This window comes from Geotrypetes seraphini, chromosome 5 (genome assembly GCF_902459505.1).
Source record: "Geotrypetes seraphini chromosome 5, aGeoSer1.1, whole genome shotgun sequence".
Classification (NCBI taxonomy): Eukaryota; Metazoa; Chordata; class Amphibia; order Gymnophiona; family Dermophiidae; genus Geotrypetes; species Geotrypetes seraphini.
In genome coordinates this window covers 79,682,060-79,699,875 of record NC_047088.1, presented here as the reverse complement: position 1 = coordinate 79,699,875, position 17,816 = coordinate 79,682,060, and the positions used below count along the sequence as shown (strand labels likewise).

General features: G+C 44.3%; 2 protein-coding genes across 3 annotated transcripts in view; one reads left to right on the top strand and one right to left on the bottom strand.

Moving 5' to 3' along the window:
• DGKK (diacylglycerol kinase kappa) overlaps window positions 1-17,816 on the bottom strand; it is a 420,961-nt gene that overhangs the window by 296,150 nt on the left and 106,995 nt on the right. The window lies entirely within an intron of this gene.
• Window positions 16,257-16,637, top strand: LOC117361311 (40S ribosomal protein S12-like). Its single transcript, XM_033946474.1, has one exon. The coding sequence runs from the start codon at window positions 16,257-16,259 to the stop codon at window positions 16,635-16,637; it is 381 nt and encodes a 126-aa protein (XP_033802365.1).

Sequence of the window (17,816 nt, the reverse complement as noted above, 5' to 3'; positions counted from 1 at the left end):
AATCATACCCCGTACCCCTCCAGTACTTTTAAATCATACCCCCGTACCCTCCAGCACTTTTATGGTAAACAATTTTTTATTGATAATAAAGAAAAAAGAAAACCAAACAGCATGATAAACAATAAAGCATACAACTGCCAGAAACTGAAAGAACAACCGTAAATAGAGATATCATCATTAATGCAGAGAAAACTCCCCCACAAATCTGTCAGCTCCCTCCCCCCACCCCTCTTGCAGCGACTCAGGCATTGCCCTCAAAGAAGATCCAACCTAGAGTACCGGGGTCCATAATGCTCTATACAACAAAAAATACCAAGTTTGTTTCATAGATGGGACACTGTGCTACTGGGATACAAGCTATACCGCAGAGACAAAGTAGGACAAAAAGGTATTGCTCTATAAATCAAAGAGTCTACCGGAAAGAACACGCCAGAAACAAAAAATAAGGTAGAGTCTCTATGGGCCAAAATACCGGGAACAAATGGAACGGAAGCAAAGACTGGCATCTACTACCAATCCCCAGGGCAGTCCGAAGAAACTGATGGAGAAATGATGGACAAGATTAAACACAAATGCAAGGGAGGCAACGTAGTGGTAGAAACCTATGTACATCCTTCCAAAGTATTTTAGATCAATGTAGTTTTGTTAGAATGTTTATTTCTTATTTTTCCTCTATCTCTATTTTTCACTTCTTTGTTATTCTCCAGGTACTTTAGTTAGATTGTGAGCCTTCGGGACAGTAAGGGAATTTCTAAGTACCTATCTTACTTTTTAATTTTAATTGTTACTGTTACTGGTTACTTTACCCTGGTTAATCAGACTCTGCAACTTCGCTGTAAATGTACAGTCTCTTCTCCTGTAAACCGCTCTGAACTGTTTTGTGGTATTGCGGTATACAAAAATAAAGTTATTATTATTATTATTATCATCTCCTTATGAGTGGCTTAAGGTGACATAGGTAAGGGTAAACTAGATGCACATCTCTTATGAGAAGCTTAGAGTGATATGGTGACTAACACTATGCTAGGGTACACCTGGCGGGGCTTCCGCGTGTGCGGATTGCCGGACTTGATGGACCTAGGGTCTGTTCCAGAGATGGCACTTCTTATGTTCTTATGTTCACCCAGAGAGTGGTAGAAATCTGGAACGCTCTTCTGGAATCTGTTATAGAGGAAAACACCCTCCAGGGATTCAAGACAAAGTTAGACAAGTTCCTGCTGAACCAGAACGTAGGCAGGTAAGGCAAGATTCAGTTAGGGCACTGGTCTTTGACCTAAGGGCCACCACGGGAGCGGACTGCTGGGAAAAATGGACCACTGGTCTGACCCAGCAGCGGCAATTCTTATGTTCTTATGTTTACCACCCCAATAGCCATCGTGGCTACAGGTAGCACCTATATGGCAGTATAGTAGGATTTTGTTGGGCTCACACTTTCCATCATAAATGTAGTGGTTAGAGTGACTTATGGGCCTGGATCCTCCTCTCTATGGTTCACTAGCCCATCCACCAGGTTACTTAAGATGGTTCATAGACAAAACCGCGGAAGACAAAGGCGCGCACCGACAACTGAGCGCAAGACGGAGGTGCGCGCCGAAGAAAATGACAGTTTTTAGGGGCTCCGACGGGGGTTTTTGTTGGGGAGCCCCCCACTTTACTTAATACAGATCGCGGCGGCGTTGTGGGTGGTTTGGGGGGTTGTAACCCCCCTCATTATACTGTAAACTTAACTTTTTCCCTGTTTTTAGGGAAAAAGTGAAGTTTTCAGTAAAATGTGGGGGGTTACAACCCCCCAAACCCCTCACAACGACCCCACAACGCGGCGCGATCTGTATAAAGTAAAGGCGCTCAGTTGGCGCGGGCCTTTGTTTTCCGCGGTTTTGACCTGACACCATTTAAGACACCTGTGTGATTCTCTACTAGGCATTCCCATATCAAATGCTATTGTTCTACAGATAGGTATGTATTCTTTCATTCAGATTGGGGGGGAAGGGTGTGGGGGTCATATCTTAATGTATTCAGTGGTCATCTGGTCAGTTTGGGTCTCTTTGTGGCACTTGTAAAATAGGTTTAGCTCTAAACATCTAAGTTTCATCCAGGACATCTTAGAAAAGGTTTGATTATTGCCACACGACATCCAAATTAAGCATGCCCAAAGCCCACTCAAAACACACCTCCCAGCACACCCTCTGGAATTCTGTACACATAGCGGGAGAAATGTCCAGGAAAAGGGTTATGATTATCGGCACTTGGACGTCCCAGCGATTAGGAAGTCCAAACACCAACTTAGTTGGTTTTTTGGATGTTCTAGTTTTTTGATTATGAACCCAATAACTTTTAATTAAAACTAATTATCACCAATAATTGCTCATTGGCGCTAATTAGCTTGTTATTCAATTAAATTGCACATGAAAATTGAGCACACACCCCATATTTATAGCACTAAATATATAGAATATACAATTTACCAAGTAGTAACTGATAAATTACCACAAAGCCACTTAACACAGGTCTGTGCAAACAGTTACTGCACTATAAACCGTGCTAAGTGCTCATTGTGTTTTAATAAAAAGTCCCCTATGTCTGTTTGTGCTCAGACTGAGAATATACCTGGATGCTGCTGGAAAAAGATAGCTGCTCCTCACCGTGTCAAGATTAATAATAGACATGGCTATAGAAGTAATGCATGCATAACTTCACTTCTTTAATTTCTCTCTGAAATACGATGAAATTCTAAACACATACGGCTGAATCTTACATCTTTTTTTTTCCTGCTTGTTCTAAGTGCAGATAGATTTCTGAAATTAAAGACTGTGAAAGTACCATTAATTTGTTTTAAAAAGTACTTGCATTCAAAATTCTGGCAGCCACGACCATGCACACTGAGCACTTTTGGCAATTTCAGTTCCTTTAAAGTAATGAGACCATAAATAAATGAAAAACCCAGCCTGTGCTATCTTTAAAAGCTACCTCTGACAGGAAGCATGAGATGCTGTAAGTGCCTGGGAGGAGATCAAAGATACAAAGGATGGCAAAGCTGATTACAGTGCTGACTGTGAAGCTATTGTTTTCAGAAACTAATTCTAGAAATGGAGGTAAAAATAAATCGATGGGGGGGGGGGGGGGTGGGAATGCAGGAAGATGCTGTGCTATGACTTTCCTTTGCAGAAACTTTCTGTAGGGAAGAGGAATCCTAGCTGCAGGGATGCAGGACTATATCACAGGTGCAGTGGTGTAGCTAGGATTGAGTGTAAAAATTAAGATGGGATCCTACATCATCCCTCCCAAGGTAACAGGGACTGAGGGGAGGGCAGAAGGACCTTCAGAGCTCCAGTAATGAAACCCTGCAAAACATCCATTCCAGACCTATATAAAAAAAAAAACTGTCATAATAACAGGTTGCTTTTAACTCCCACCCATATCTGAGAAACTCCATAACCCCTACTTGTCTGTTTGATTAGATTTTAAGCTCTACTGAGTAAGGACTGTCTCTTGTATGCTTTAATGTACAGCGCTGCGTACATTAGCAGCACTACAGAAATGATAAATAGTAGTAGTGGTAGTAATGTTCAGGACTCAAATAGCAACAACTTTACCTATAAAAAGGCAACACCCTAGAATACCAATATACTTCTCACTGGAAAAAAACAGAGCAAGCGAGACTACTATGAATCTCTACAAAGAAACTAAATATTAGCAGAATATCCCACTCCTATTACTCCTGCAGAAAACAGACAGAGCCTCAAATACAGAATAAGCAACCATAAGTTTTAACTTTTGGTGGGAATTGTTATGCTTATATTATAAATATGAGAGAATTAATTTGGAAACATCGTGCCATAAGCAGTTTAAATTAACATGGGGTCCATTGACAAATTTTGTTCATTCTGATTAAATTGAATTATACCTTTATTTTCCCTTTTAGATTGCATATCCAGGATGGGTGAGTGGGAGGGGGGGGAGTTATATACTTAACAAATGTTGTCTGGGATTTTAATGCTTTTCTTTTTGTTCTCAAACTAGGATGGGAGGGAATTATTTTGTATTAATATCTGATTGTAGCTGCAATTTCTGATGATAATTGTATATATAATTTGTAAGCACTGTTCTAGATTTGAAAATCAATAAAGTTTTTTAAAATAAAAAAAAAGTTATACAGTAGGAGCTCCATAAAGTTTAAGTTTCAAGTTCATTATTTTTTGATATCCCGCAAATCACAATCTATCAAAGCGACTTACAATGCAAATTGTATAAAATAAAAATTAATAAAAACATCACATAACACAAATGAGTAAGGGGAAGAACTACAATTTTAAATAGGAAGGCGTGCAACCTTGGAGATGCAGAAATATATTTTCCTTTTGTACTATGTAAAAATATAAAATAATCAGAGCACACATTTCAGGCACAGATGTTCCAGTTTCATAAATGAAAATAAAATGTATTCTACTTTTGCTGTCTGAGCATTGTATTTTACTAATGTGCTTAATCCCAGTCCCTCCTTTCAGTTTTTCTTGTGTTGTCTTCATCTATGTTATATTCCAAAGACTCATTTTAATTTCATCTCCTGTCTTCCCTTTCCTCTCTAGTTGAGGTGCTGAAAAGTTCTCAGCCCAACCAACTTCCAAAATTCTGCGTGTTATTTTGCAAAGTGCCAATTTGCAGAATCATAATGTTATGTTTTATCGTTGCAGATCATTGCTCTCTTGTCCTTATGAGACCCTAGATGGGTTTGGTTGCGGGGGTTGATGTTATTGTTCTTGATGTTTATCTCTTGTATTTGGACGTTTTCACATTACTGATGTACACTTTGTATTATATCTGGTTGTGACCTTTTTCACTTTCAATAAAAATATGTTAAAAAAAAAAAAAAAAGAACCGTGTCAATGAAAAGTGTGGAAGTTCCTATTCCTGCCAAAGAAAACTGCAAAGGAAATCCATGAATGTATGGTGCAAACACTGAGTGACAAATGCCCATCATGCTCCACAGTGAAGAACTGGTGTGCAAGCTTTCAGCGTGGAGATTTCAAGACCGAAGATGAAGCAAGGTCTGGGAGGCCTCAAACGATGTCAACTCCTAAAATTGTTGACCATGCCCATGACCTGTTTTTGGCAGATCGGCAAATATCAGCTAAAACAATTGCTGAGATACTATAGACATAGGCATCGGAACGGGGGAGGCCACATGGGTCATGGCCTCCCCAAAAATTGGCAATCAGAAGTATGGCTCTCCCGACTCCCCCACCTACCACCTCCTTGCCGATTTAATTTAAAATCTTCAGGCAGCTAGAGGCAGAATAAAACAAGCCTCCTGCTGTCTGCCTGCTTCGGAAGTATTCTTTCTGCAGCGTCCTGCTTCGCGGCAAGAGGAAGTGTTGCAGAAAGAACAAACTATGGGAAGGAGAGGAGAAAGATGCCAAACCACAGGAGGGGGGAAAGGAGAAGACAGAGATGTTTGATCATGGGAGAAGAAAGAGAGGGATGAGATGGTGCACAGGGATGGAGGGGAAGATGAGACAGAAGGAGGAGATGGTGTAAAGTAATGGGTGTGGCAGGGAAGAGAAGATGGATAGATGGGAATAGGGGAGAAGAAAGAGGGAGGAGATGGTACACATGGATAGATGGGAAGGGAAGATATGGAAAAGTAGACAGATTTTGAGAAGAAAGGATAAAAATGGAAGAAAGTTAATGCTAAAAATGGATGTATAGCAGAAAGTGAAGGAGAGAAAAACAGCAAATGGATAAGGTGGCCCTGGATACACAGTTAAGAGCACAGACCGAAGGAAGTGCAGCCAGAGACTGGGAAAAGATAGTTAGAAAAAATAAAATCACCAGACAACAAATGTAGGGGAAATGATTTTATTTTCAATTTAGTGATTGAAATGTGTCAGTTTTGAGAATTTAGATCTGCTGTCTATACATGAGTATTAAGCAGTTTACAAAGCTAATAATATAATAGGCACATTAAACTACTTCTCTGTCCCAGATGGGCTCACAATCTAAACTAAAGTGCCTGAGAGAAACACATTGCTTGTATAAAAGGTAAATTGAAAAGAAGAAGGAAAGAAGAAGAACCCCCACAAAAAACATCATAATATTAGCTACAAGGAACCCCAAAGTATCCAGAAAGGATGAAAGTAAAGGTTACATTCCTCCCAAAAAATAGCATGTAACAAAATGAATATATAAATTACGGTTCATAGACAACGGCGCGAAAGACAAAAGCGCGCGCCGACAATTGAGCGCAGCGCATGCCGCCGCGCCACTCTAAATTACAGTTTTTAGGGGCTCCGACGGGGGGTTTTGTTGGGGAACCCCCCAGTTTACTTAATAGACATCGCGCCAGCGTTATGGAGGGTTTGGGGGGTTGTAACCCTCCACATTTTACTGTAAACTGAACTTTTTCCCTAAAAACAGGGAAAAAGTGAAGTTTTCAGTAAAATGTGGGGGGTTACAACCCCCCACACCCCCCCCCCAACAATGCGGTGCGATGTCTATTAAGTAAAGTGGGGGGGTTCCCCCCCACGCCCCCACCGTCGGAGCACTAAAAACAGTAATTTAGAGCGGCGCACGCTGCGCTCAATTGTCTGGGCGCGCCTTTGTCCCGGCGCGCTTTTGACCTGACACCTAAATTACAATCAATCAAAAATAGAAGAATTAAGATAAAAGTAATAAAGGAAAAATTAAAATAAACCTAACAAAAAACAGTCCTGTTTGAACAGTAGCTAGTCTCTGGAGGCCTGCCATTAATCCAGTCCAGATCTTCCTGAGGAAAAGGAGTTGATGGCTATGACTTGAGACAGCCAAGGGCAGGATCCTCCCCAGGTGGGCTTTGCCAACTGATCTGTGCCGCTGGTGAATTGAAGGAGGTGGCAAAGGCTGCATCCAGCCAACAGCATCTCAAGCTCTGTGATGGCTAATGCAGCGCAACTGCATGCCCACAGAGGAGCGGCACAATATCCACCCCAGCGGCAACAAGACCAGGCTATGAAGGCGCGGGGAGGGAGAGAGAGAGACAGGCAGATGCCGAGGCAGGAGAAGGCTAGAAGCCGAGGAGGGGTCCAAGAAGCAACGGCAGCCGGGAGGAAGAGATGCAAGCAGAGGAAGTTCCCCAATTAAAGCATAACAACACACCAGGTGGCTCTGTGGTCCTCATCAGCTGTCTCCGGGCCCAGTCAGACATGGAGTGCCAAATCACCTGTCGATTTCGGACTCTGGGGGGAGGAAGCCACCGACATGGCCATCAGGTGCAGAGCGGTCCCACCATCAGTGCAAAGAGAGACGTGCCGAAGTCGGGATCCTGCCAACCCTGGAGCAAAAACCAGCAGGAACCCACAGCCAGCTCCAGCCAAACTCTGATCTCCCCCTGGCATCCCAAGGAATCCACACAAACTGCAAAAGGTAAGAGGCCTGCAACCATTGGATCAAGGAAATAACGGTCAAATAGGAAAAAAAAGAAATGTTCAAAAATATGTAAAAATAAAACAACTAGATCAATCAGAACGGATTAAAAATAGATAAAGACAAAATGCTAAAATAAAAAGCAGAAAACTGAACAAAAATGAGGTTGGGGGGGGCACCACAACCAATGACTTAGCCGGGCACCATCTTAAAAAAAAGTGCATTAATTTCTATTTCTTTGGGATTGTACTGCATGCATGGTTGTACTGCATGCAAGAGGACACGGAATGAAGCTAAGGGGGGACAAATATCAGGAAGTTCTGCTTCATACAAAGAGTGGTTGACACCTGGAATACTCTCCGTCCTAGGTTTCAAAAGCAAACTAGATGCACATCTCCTTACGAGAGGCAAAGAAGGATATGGATGACTAAAAATTATGCCAGGTGTACACATGGCGGGGCCTCCGCATGTGCGGATCGCCGGACTTGATGGACCGAGGGTCTGATCCGGAGATAGCGCTTCTTATGTTCTTATGTTCTAGTACTTTTGGTTTGCATAGGGGTTATCTGTGTTCTGCATGTATGGCCAAGGCCAGGTGTTCTGATAGGAATGAATGTTGAGAAAGCATACAGTATGCTTTATATAGTTTAATTTTTGTGGTTAACCATTATGTGTTAATAAGATTATACTGTGTGTATACAGTATATGAAAAATGAATGGAAAAATTGTATTATAATTAGTACTATTATGGGGGCGAGGTCTGGGGTGGAGCTTTTGGGAGCCCCTCAAACAAAAAAAGCATTCCGATGCCTATGACTGCAGATAACCAGGGAATGTGTTGAGTGTACAATCCATGAGCAGCTGGGTATACAGAATCTGTCATCCAAGTGGATGCCCAAATGTTTGAATGCTGACAAGAAACGACGTCGAGTGGACACTTCCAAGTTGATTTTGCAGCATTTTCAGTGAGCTGGTGCCAACGTTTTGGAACAACTAGTTACTGTTTATGAAACATGGTTATACTACTATAATCCTGAGACAGAACAACAATCCATGCAATGGCAGCACTCAGGTTCTCCAAGTCTAAGGAAAGGTCATGTCCACAGTGTTTTGGGATCCGGAAGGTGTTGTAATGATTATCTTTCCTCCCTCCCATTGTCTGGCATCTCTCTCTCCCTCGACAAACAAAACAAAAAACTGCAGACTTTGTACACGATGCAGGCAGCCTTTATTTATAACGAATAAAACATTAGATTAAAAACCTTTTACCAGGCAAGGGACCCAACACGGTCCGTGTTTCGTATAATCTTCATCAGGGGTCCAATAAGTGACGTGCTGAGGAAATCTGAAAAGCTGGTGACACGCTGAAAGTGCTGCCGGCAGCACTTTCAGCGTGTCACCAGCTTTTCAGATTTCCTCAGCACGTCACTTATTGGACCCCTGATGAAGATTATACGAAACACGGACCGTGTTGGGTCCCTTGCCTGGTAAAAGGTTTTTAATCTAATGTTTTATTCGTTATAAATAAAGGCTGCCTGCATCGTGTACAAAGTCTGCAGTTTTTTGTTTTGTTTGCTCAGGATTGTTTTTCACTGCAGACAGTTGGACCATTGTTTTTCTACTTCGGTTGGGCTTTTTATCTCTCTCTCCCTCACCTCTGCCCCAGGTCAAGCATTTACTCCTTCTTTCCCTCCCTACCCATGGTCCAGCATCTCTCCCTCCACTCACCTTCTTCCCTGCGCACATACCAAGAAAGAGTGTGCACTCTTTCTGGTAAATTTTATATAGTCCACCTAAAGTTAGACATCTATATCGGCGCACCTTGCTGATGTAGGTGCCTAACTTAGAGCCACTTTTATCAAGCTGTGCTAGAAGTTTTTAGCACGAGCCAGTGCAGAAAATGCTCTGACATTCATAGAATTCCTATGAGCGTTGGAGCACCTACCTTGCTGGCCCACGATAATTGGTTAACAGGCTTGTTTGGCACCGATAATTGGCACTTACCACCTCATAATTGTCATTAATTAGATTTAATTGAAAATTAGGCACCGCCACCTAACTAAAAAAAAAATGCAATTCTATAAAAAGAGGCACCTTGCCCAAAGTGCCTACCTAAAAGTGGGCCTGATTAGGGGCGGTTTGTGGGCATGTTTTGAGTTGGTAGCTTCTTTTTGAATTAGGCGCTGTTAGGCCCCTAACTTAGGCGCAGATATTTAGACGAAGAAAAACCTGGCATAAATATGGTGCACCTAAAGTTAGAAAATACCTTGTTTAAGAGTGGAATCCAATAATATTCAATCCACAGAGATAACCAATCTCAAGTGTCTGCAGTCAGACCTCAGAGCAAATCATGAGGAAAAACCTTAGCGCAGACTATCATTGATCGTTTTTTATCTCAATTTTTGTCACGGTTTTGTGAAGTGCTATATATTCTTATAAATATGAATATATAGCACTTGACAAAACCGTGACAAAAATTGAGATAAAAAACGATCAATGATAATCTGCACTAAGGTTTTTCCTCATGATTTGCTCTGAGGTCTGACTGCAGACATTTGAGATTGGTTATCTCTGTGGATTGAATATTGTTGGATTCCACTCTTAAACAAGGTATTTTCTATTTTTGGTATTTTTGCACCTAAAGTTAGGACACCTAGCGATGCCTAACACTGCTTAGGCGGTGCTAAGCATGATTCTATACATTGCCCCTAACGCTTAGTGCCATACTAGTCAGGCACTATATATAGAATCGGGCCCTTTGTGAACACTGCCCATTCTTCATGAACAATGCATGTTCTTTTGAAAGAATGTTTTACCCTTTCTGAAAGAGTATGTACTGTACACTTAATTAAATTGTTCCTATTACAACATGACTCTCTCCCCCAGAGAAAATGAACATTCCTGGAGGAAACATTAAGGCACCATACTCAGTTTTTACTGGAGTTTATAACTATTTGTTTGTATGCATTCTTGGAGACTGACACAAAATAAAACTTTCAGGCTTTATAACATATAGGGTGCATTAATGAAATTAAATGAGGTCTGAGTGTCATCTCACATGGACCTACTACCTGGGCTCTGAATGTGGTGAAAGCTAGCTTCTAAAGCAGTGGTCTCAAACTCGCGGCCCAGGGGCCACATGCAACCTGCCAGGTACTATTTTGAGGCCCTCAGTATGTTTATCATAATCACAAAGGTAAAATAAAACAGTTTCTTGATCATATGTCTCTTTATCTATAAATGACAATATTATTATAAACTACAAAGAGTTTTACCTCATGCAAAATTGTCATTTCTTTAATAAGACATTAACTATTTTTTTCTGAGGCCTTCCAAGTACCTAGAAATCCAAAATGTGGCCCTGCAAAAGGTTTGAGTTTCAGACCACTGTTCTAAAGCAATAGTAAAGTGTCACACAAAAGCAACCATCCAGTGGCGTAGTGAGGATAGGAGGTGCCTGGGGCAGTGGCACTCCTACCCCCCTACCCCCTCCAGCTCTTTCTGCGCCACACTCACACCCTCCCTTCCTACCCCTGTACCTCTTTAAATCTTCGCCAGTGCGAGAAGCTTCTCTGGCCTGTTGCTCACACTGGCTTTGGCTTTCCCTCTGACATCATTTCCTTGGCCCTTGACCCAGAAGTGATTTCAAAGGGAGCCTGGCCTGCATGAGCAACAGGCCAGAGTTGTTGCTCGAGCTGGGAAGATTTAAAGAGGTACGGGAGGCTGGGGAGGGTGTAAGTGTGTCATGGAGTGTGGAGACGTGCCGGCACCCTCACCCAGACAGCGTTTGGGGCGGTTCACCCCCTCGATCCCCCCCTCCTTATTACACCACTGCAACCATCAGTGCTGCTGCTAGAGAATTTTGTGCCTTTTACTGAAAAAAACTGGAAGCCCTTTCCCTCTTCATCAAGTAGACAGCAATAACATTCCACTACAAGTATCCCCTTAGTAAGGGGTACCCAAATCTGTCCTGGGGGGTCTACAGGCCAGTTGGGTTTTCAGAATATAACTAATAAGAGAGTCAGGTTTTCAGGATCTCCCTAATGAATATGCATGAGAGAGATTTGCATAGAATGTAAGTGACATGCATGCAGATCTCTCTCATGCATATTCATTAGGGGCATCCTGAAAACCCAACTGGCCTGTGGACTCCTTTGAGTACCCCCGTCCTAAGCCACAGCACCAGGTCTATTTTCAGATACCTCAGCAAGTGCACTTTTCTTTTGAAAGTACAAGTGGTGCCTCGCATAACGGACGCCTCGCACAGCGAACGCTGCGCACAACGAACTTTATGTCTTGATTCGTACAACGAACTTCGTTTCACACAACGAAGTCGCCCGAGCTGCATCCTTCCGCGCAGGCACTGCGCTTAACTGCCCTCTCTCCGCCTGGCTCCCTCTTGCCCCCCCCCCCCGACTCCCCGACACGATCGGGGCAAGAGGGAGCCCAAGCCCTCTTGCCCCCCCGACTCCCCGACACGATCGGGGCAAGAGGGAGCTCAAGCCCTCTTGCCCCCCCCGACTCCCCGACACGATCGGGGCAAGAGGGAGCCCAAGCCCTCTTGCCCCCCCGACTCCCCGACACGATCGGGCCAGGAGGGAGCCCAAGTCCTCCTGGCCACGGCGACCCCCTAACCCCACCCTGCACTACATTACGGGCAGGAGGGATCCCAGGCCCTCCTGCCCTCGACGCAAACCCCCCCTCCCCCCAACGACCGCCCCCCCCAAGAACCTCCGCCCGCCCCCCCAGCCGACCCGTGACCCCCCTGGCCGACCCCCACGACACCCTCAACCCCCTTCCCCGTACCTTTCTGTAGTTGGCCGGACAGACGGGAGCCAAACCCGCCTGTCCGGCAGGCAGCCAACGACGGAATGAGGCCGGATTGGCCCATCCGTCCCAAAGCTCCGCCTACTGGTGGGGCCTAAGGCGCCTGGGCCAATCAGAATAGGCCCGGGAGCCTTAGGTCCCTCCTGGGGGCAGGGCCTGAGGCACATGGGCCCAACCCGACCATGTGCCTCAGGCCCTGCCCCCAGGAGGGACCTAAGGCTCCCGGGCCTATTCTGATTGGCCCAGGCGCCTTAGGCCCCACCAGTAGGCGGAGCTTTGGGACGGATGGGCCAATCCGGCCTCATTCCGTCGTTGGCTGCCTGCCGGACAGGCGGGTTTGGCTCCCGTCTGTCCGGCCAACTACAGAAAGGTACGGGGAAGGGGGTTGGGGGTGTCGTGGGGGTCGGCCAGGGGGGTCGCGGGTCGGCTGGGGGGGCGGTCGGAGGTTCTTGGGGGGGCGGTCGTTGGGGGGAGGGGGGGTTTGCGTCGAGGGCAGGAGGGCCTGGGATCCCTCCTGCCCGTAATGTAGTGCAGGGTGGGGTTAGGGGGTCGCCGTGGCCAGGAGGACTTGGGCTCCCTCCTGGCCCGATATTGTCGGGGAGTTGGGGAATCGGCGGGGCAAGAGGGCTTGGGCTCCCTCTTGCCCCGATCGTGTCGGGGAGTCGGGGGGGCAAGAGGGCTTGAGCTCCCTCTTGCCCCGATCGTGTCGGGGGTGCCAGGGACCACACGGAGTCACCCACCGTACCACCCGATTCGGGTAAGCGCAGGTATCGGTGGGTGGCTTATTTGCGGGGGGGGTGCCTTATTTTACATTTTTTTCTAAAAAGGGGGGGCTGTCTTATTTGATGGCCCTGCCTTATCATCGGGGAAACACGGTAGAAAAAAAAAAAATGAACAGTTAAGTCCCAGTTTTTGCCGCTGAGACTCTGCCCTCTCTCACTGTAAAATTAGACTCTACTTAGTCTGTCTTTAAATTTAAAAAATGTGTGTTGTTTTAAAAAACAATTATGTTTTTAGATGTATCTAAATAAAAATAATAACCAAAAATTTATCTTTTTTTATGTCATCTTAGCATATTTTATGCTGCAGAACGAATTATTTTTTTTTACATGTATTCTTATGGGAAAACGCGTTTCACATAACGAACGTTTCGCATAACAAACTTGCTCCTGGAACCAATTAAGTTCGTTGTGTGAGGCACCACTGTACATTTACATGGTCACTCATCTACATCTGCACCCAAATCCCCTTTGGGTCCTGACAACACAAATGCAATGTCACCATTAACTGAACCAACTCAAAGTGTCGTTCCTAACCTGGAACTAGTAGGCAACTCTAAATTGTTGTATCAGCGGCACTATTGTTCATATGGTGAGCTGTCAATATTCTGTACCTGTGGTAAGTAATACTTTGTCTATGACTGCAGACCTCTGGCCTGACTCTAAAAACATGTCATCCTAATTCTGCCTGCTAATGGGAACAGCTGACGCTAGTAAGAGAGGAGGCGTGCTGACTCATTGAATACTGAGCAATCTACAGACGCTCTTCTGTCCCTGCTGATTTAAAGCCAATTTTCCTCTGCATCTCCACAAGCAAGAAAACTCTGCATGAAACAAAAGCATTACAGGCTACAAGAGCAATTTTATAACTAGGTGCATGGTTAGGGGCCGCTTTGCTCGCATATATATATTTAAAGAACATAAGAATAGCCTTACTGGGTCAGCCAATGGTCCATCTAGCCCAGTAGCCCGTTCTCATGGTGGCCAATCCAGATCACTAGTACCTGGCAAAAACCCCAAATAGTAGCAACATTCCATGCTACCAATTCAGTGCAAGCAGTGGCTTCCTCCATGTCTGTCTCAATAACAGACAATGGACTTTTCCTCCAGGAAATTGTCCAAACTTTTCTTAAAACCAGCTACACCAGTGGTCTCAAAGTCAAACCCTTTGCAGGGCCACATTTTGGATTTGTAGGTACTTGGAGAGCCTCAGAAAAAATAATTAATGTCTTATTAAAGAAATGATAATTTTTCATGAGGTAAAACTCTTTATAGTTTATAAATCCTTTCTTTTGGCTAAGTCTTAATAATGATATTGTAATTTATAGCTAAAGAAACATATGATCAAGAAACTGTTTTATTTTACTTTTGTGATTACGGTAAATATACCGAGGGCCTCAAAATAGTACCTGGCGGGCCTCATGTGACCCCCGGGCTGCTAGTTTGAGACCACTGAGCTACACTAACCGCTCTTACCACAACCTCTGGCAATGCGTTCCAGATCTTAACTATTCTCTGAGTGAAAAAAAAAAATTCCTCCTATTGGTTTTAAAAGTATTGCCCTGTAACTTTGAGTGTTTCCTAGTCTTTGTAATTTTTGACGGAGTAAAAAAAATCGATCCAGTTATGCGCAAAAGTGCCAAAAATGCTCTTCTGTAAGGGCATGTGTAATTGCTATGGCGCACAAATGCAAGAGGGTGTACTCATGGGTGTGTCTACCAGTTATACGCACAGCTAATGGAATACTATAAATTACATGCACCCTATATAAAAAGATATTTATATATTCATACAACTAAATAAGCATATAGGTGGCAATTCTTTATGCAGGCACCTCCTTATAGGCATTCTGATGCCATGCAGGGAGCACCAGTCTATAACAAAGTTTGGGCACTCAGATTCAGTTATAGAATCCTGGCGTAACTCAGCTCCTCATATTTACAGTAGGTGGCCATTACTGAGCACACCTAAATGCAGCTAGGGTGCATGTAATTTATAGTATTGTATAAGCTGTGCGTATAACTGGTAGACACTCCCATGTGCCACCCATGTGTGTGTGTGTGTTAAAGATATATAAAATTATGCATATCAATATGTTTATCCTCTTTCTCTGTTTATAAAACCTTCTTGGCAAAGGTGGCTGACATAAGTCTTTTGTTCTGTTCACCTGATCTTAAGCAAGCTACCGCACTACAGCGTTAAAGGTTCTTTACAGTAACCCCTGGATTCTGTACAGTGGCGTACTAAGAGGCGGGGGTGGGGGAAGGACATCCCCGAGCGCTATCTTGGTGGGGGTACAGGCGTCTCTCTTACCCCCCATGCCACACTTGCACCCTCACCCCCACCCCACCTCTTTAAATCTTCACCAGCGCAAGCAACTTTTCCAGTCTGCTGGCTCCCCCCCCTTGAAATCACTTCTGGGTCGTGGACCAGGAAGTGATGTCAGAGGAAAAGTCAATGACGGTGCGAACAGCAGGCCGGAGAAGCTACTTGCGCTGGCAAAGTTTTAAAGAGATATAGGGGAAGGGAGGGTGTGAGTGTGGGGTGGGGTGGGGGCAGAAGGGGGGGCGCACGGAGCAGGGTGGTCGAGAAGAGGGCATGGGGAGGCTCCATCAACCTGGATGCCACCTACTCTCGCTATGCCACTGATTCTATATATAGCACTTACATATGGGCAAGCTGCCGAAATGTATGCATTATGAAAAGTTGCGCTTGTAGTTATAGCACACCTAACTTAGGCACCAGGTTTCAGCAGGCATAAGTCTGGTGCCCAAAGTTAGGTATAGAAATCGGATCTACATGCTATTCTTTAAAGGGTGAATTTTCTTCTGCGCCCTCTTTTGAGTGTTACTTACAGAATTCCCCCTTAATTGTTTAATTTTATTTTCATGGACACTGGGGTAGAACAGATGAAAAGGTCGAGGATACTACCATTAGACATTCAACACTCAGGACATGATACTTTATAATGATCTTAGGAAGTTTCTACTGTTTCAGTTGCCATTGTTCGTTGCTCCTTCTTCTAATCTAATCTTACACTTACATCCTGCCTTTTCAATCAGATAGCCAATGCAGCTTACAGCATATAAAAATATAATTCATACATTTGATTTAAATACATTTCCTAAAACAATTTTAAAAATTCATTATTCAGTACAAAGTTCCAAAATAATAATAATAAAACCCTCTCTTTCCGCGCAGACTCTGGAGAAGTTTGGCACCGGGCGCGGGACATCCGCCGATCATCCAACGATGACCGAGGAAGGCATTGCTGCTGGAGGTGTAATGGATGTTAGTATTGCCCTACAAGAAATGCTTAAGACCGCACTCATCCACGATGGCCTATCTCGTGGTATTAGAGAAGCTGCCAAAGCCTTGGACAAACGCCAAGCCCACCTTTGTGTTCTTGCTTCCAACTGTGACAAACCCATGTATGTGAAGCTGTTTGAGGCTTTGTGTGCAGAACATCAGATAAACCTGATCAAAGTTGATGAGAACAAGAAACTGGGTGAATGGGGAGGCCTCTGCAAAACTGACCGAGAGCGCAAACCCCGCAAAGTAGCTGGCTGCTGTTGTTTGGTTGGCAAGGACTATGGCAAAGAGTCTCAGGCCAAAGATGTCATCGAAGAATAAGTCACAAAGCACAAACAAACAAAAATTGACCCTGGGTACTCCACAGACCCAAAGAACAAGCAAAAACAAAAAACAACTATGGAGAAGATGTCCAAGATGCAGGCAGGGTTGGCTTTGGGGGTGGGGAAGCAGGTGGGCAGACGGGGAGGCAGGGAGGAATCCTGCCATGGCAGCTTCAGTGGGGGGCAAGCAGGGTCCCTGGTGGCGCCTGTGGCTTATGTTGACGGGTAAGCTATAGGGAGGGGGAGGGGCATGAATTTGACATAGAATGAAGGGAAGGGGCATGAACATGGGGGCACTAACTTGGGACATAGGAGAGAGAGACTAGAAAGGGAGAATTGATGGGCTTGAGTGTGTGAGTGAGAGATGGTGCACATGGAGAAAGAAAGAAAGGAAAGTTGGGTATAGAGAGAGAAGAGTGAGGTAGAGATGCATGGGGAATAGAAGGATGAGAGGGAGAAATGTTGGATATGATGGTGAAGAGGGCAGAATGAAGGGGATGGAAGGGGGAGGAATGTTGGGCATACTGATGGAGGGAGAAATGGGCATAGGGCTGGTGGACCGTGGTGAAAAATGCTGTACATGATCCAGGGGATGAGAGAGGGAGAAATGTTGGATGTGGCAGTAGAGGGGGTGGGAGAGATGCCTGGATCTCTCAAGACAGATGGACAGTGAGAGAGAAAAAGGGAGACATATTGCCATTAGGGGTGGGGGAGAGAGGAAGAAAAGTTGGACTCCTGGAAGGACAGAGAGAGAGAGAGAGATGTTGGTTCGGGAAGGGAATAGGGTCCAGAGGAGAGGAAGCGTGCAGGAGGCAGAAAGAAAGAAATATTGGAAGTGCAACCGAGACTCATGAAATCACCAGACAACAAAGGTAGGAATAATTATTTTATTTTCAATTTAGTGATCAAAATGTGTCAGTTTTGTGACTTTATATCTGGTGTCTATATTATGCTCTATATTTGTCTATTTTTCTATAGTTGTTACTGATTGCATATTTTAAGGCAATCTGCCTTCACGTCTTTGAAACCCCCTGAATATAAATGATAATTAACATTTTCTGTTCTTACAGTGTGCTTTGTGTTTTTTTAATTTCGTGGTTACCATTATGTATTAATAAGATTATATTGTGTGTATATGAAAAATGGATGGAAGAAATTGTGTTACAATTAATACCTT

Bases quoted from the DNA above. Each gene is read 5' to 3' on its own strand.
- LOC117361311 (XM_033946474.1), top strand. From the start codon at position 16,257: ATGACCGAGGAAGGCATTGCTGCTGGAGGTGTAATGGATGTTAGTATT.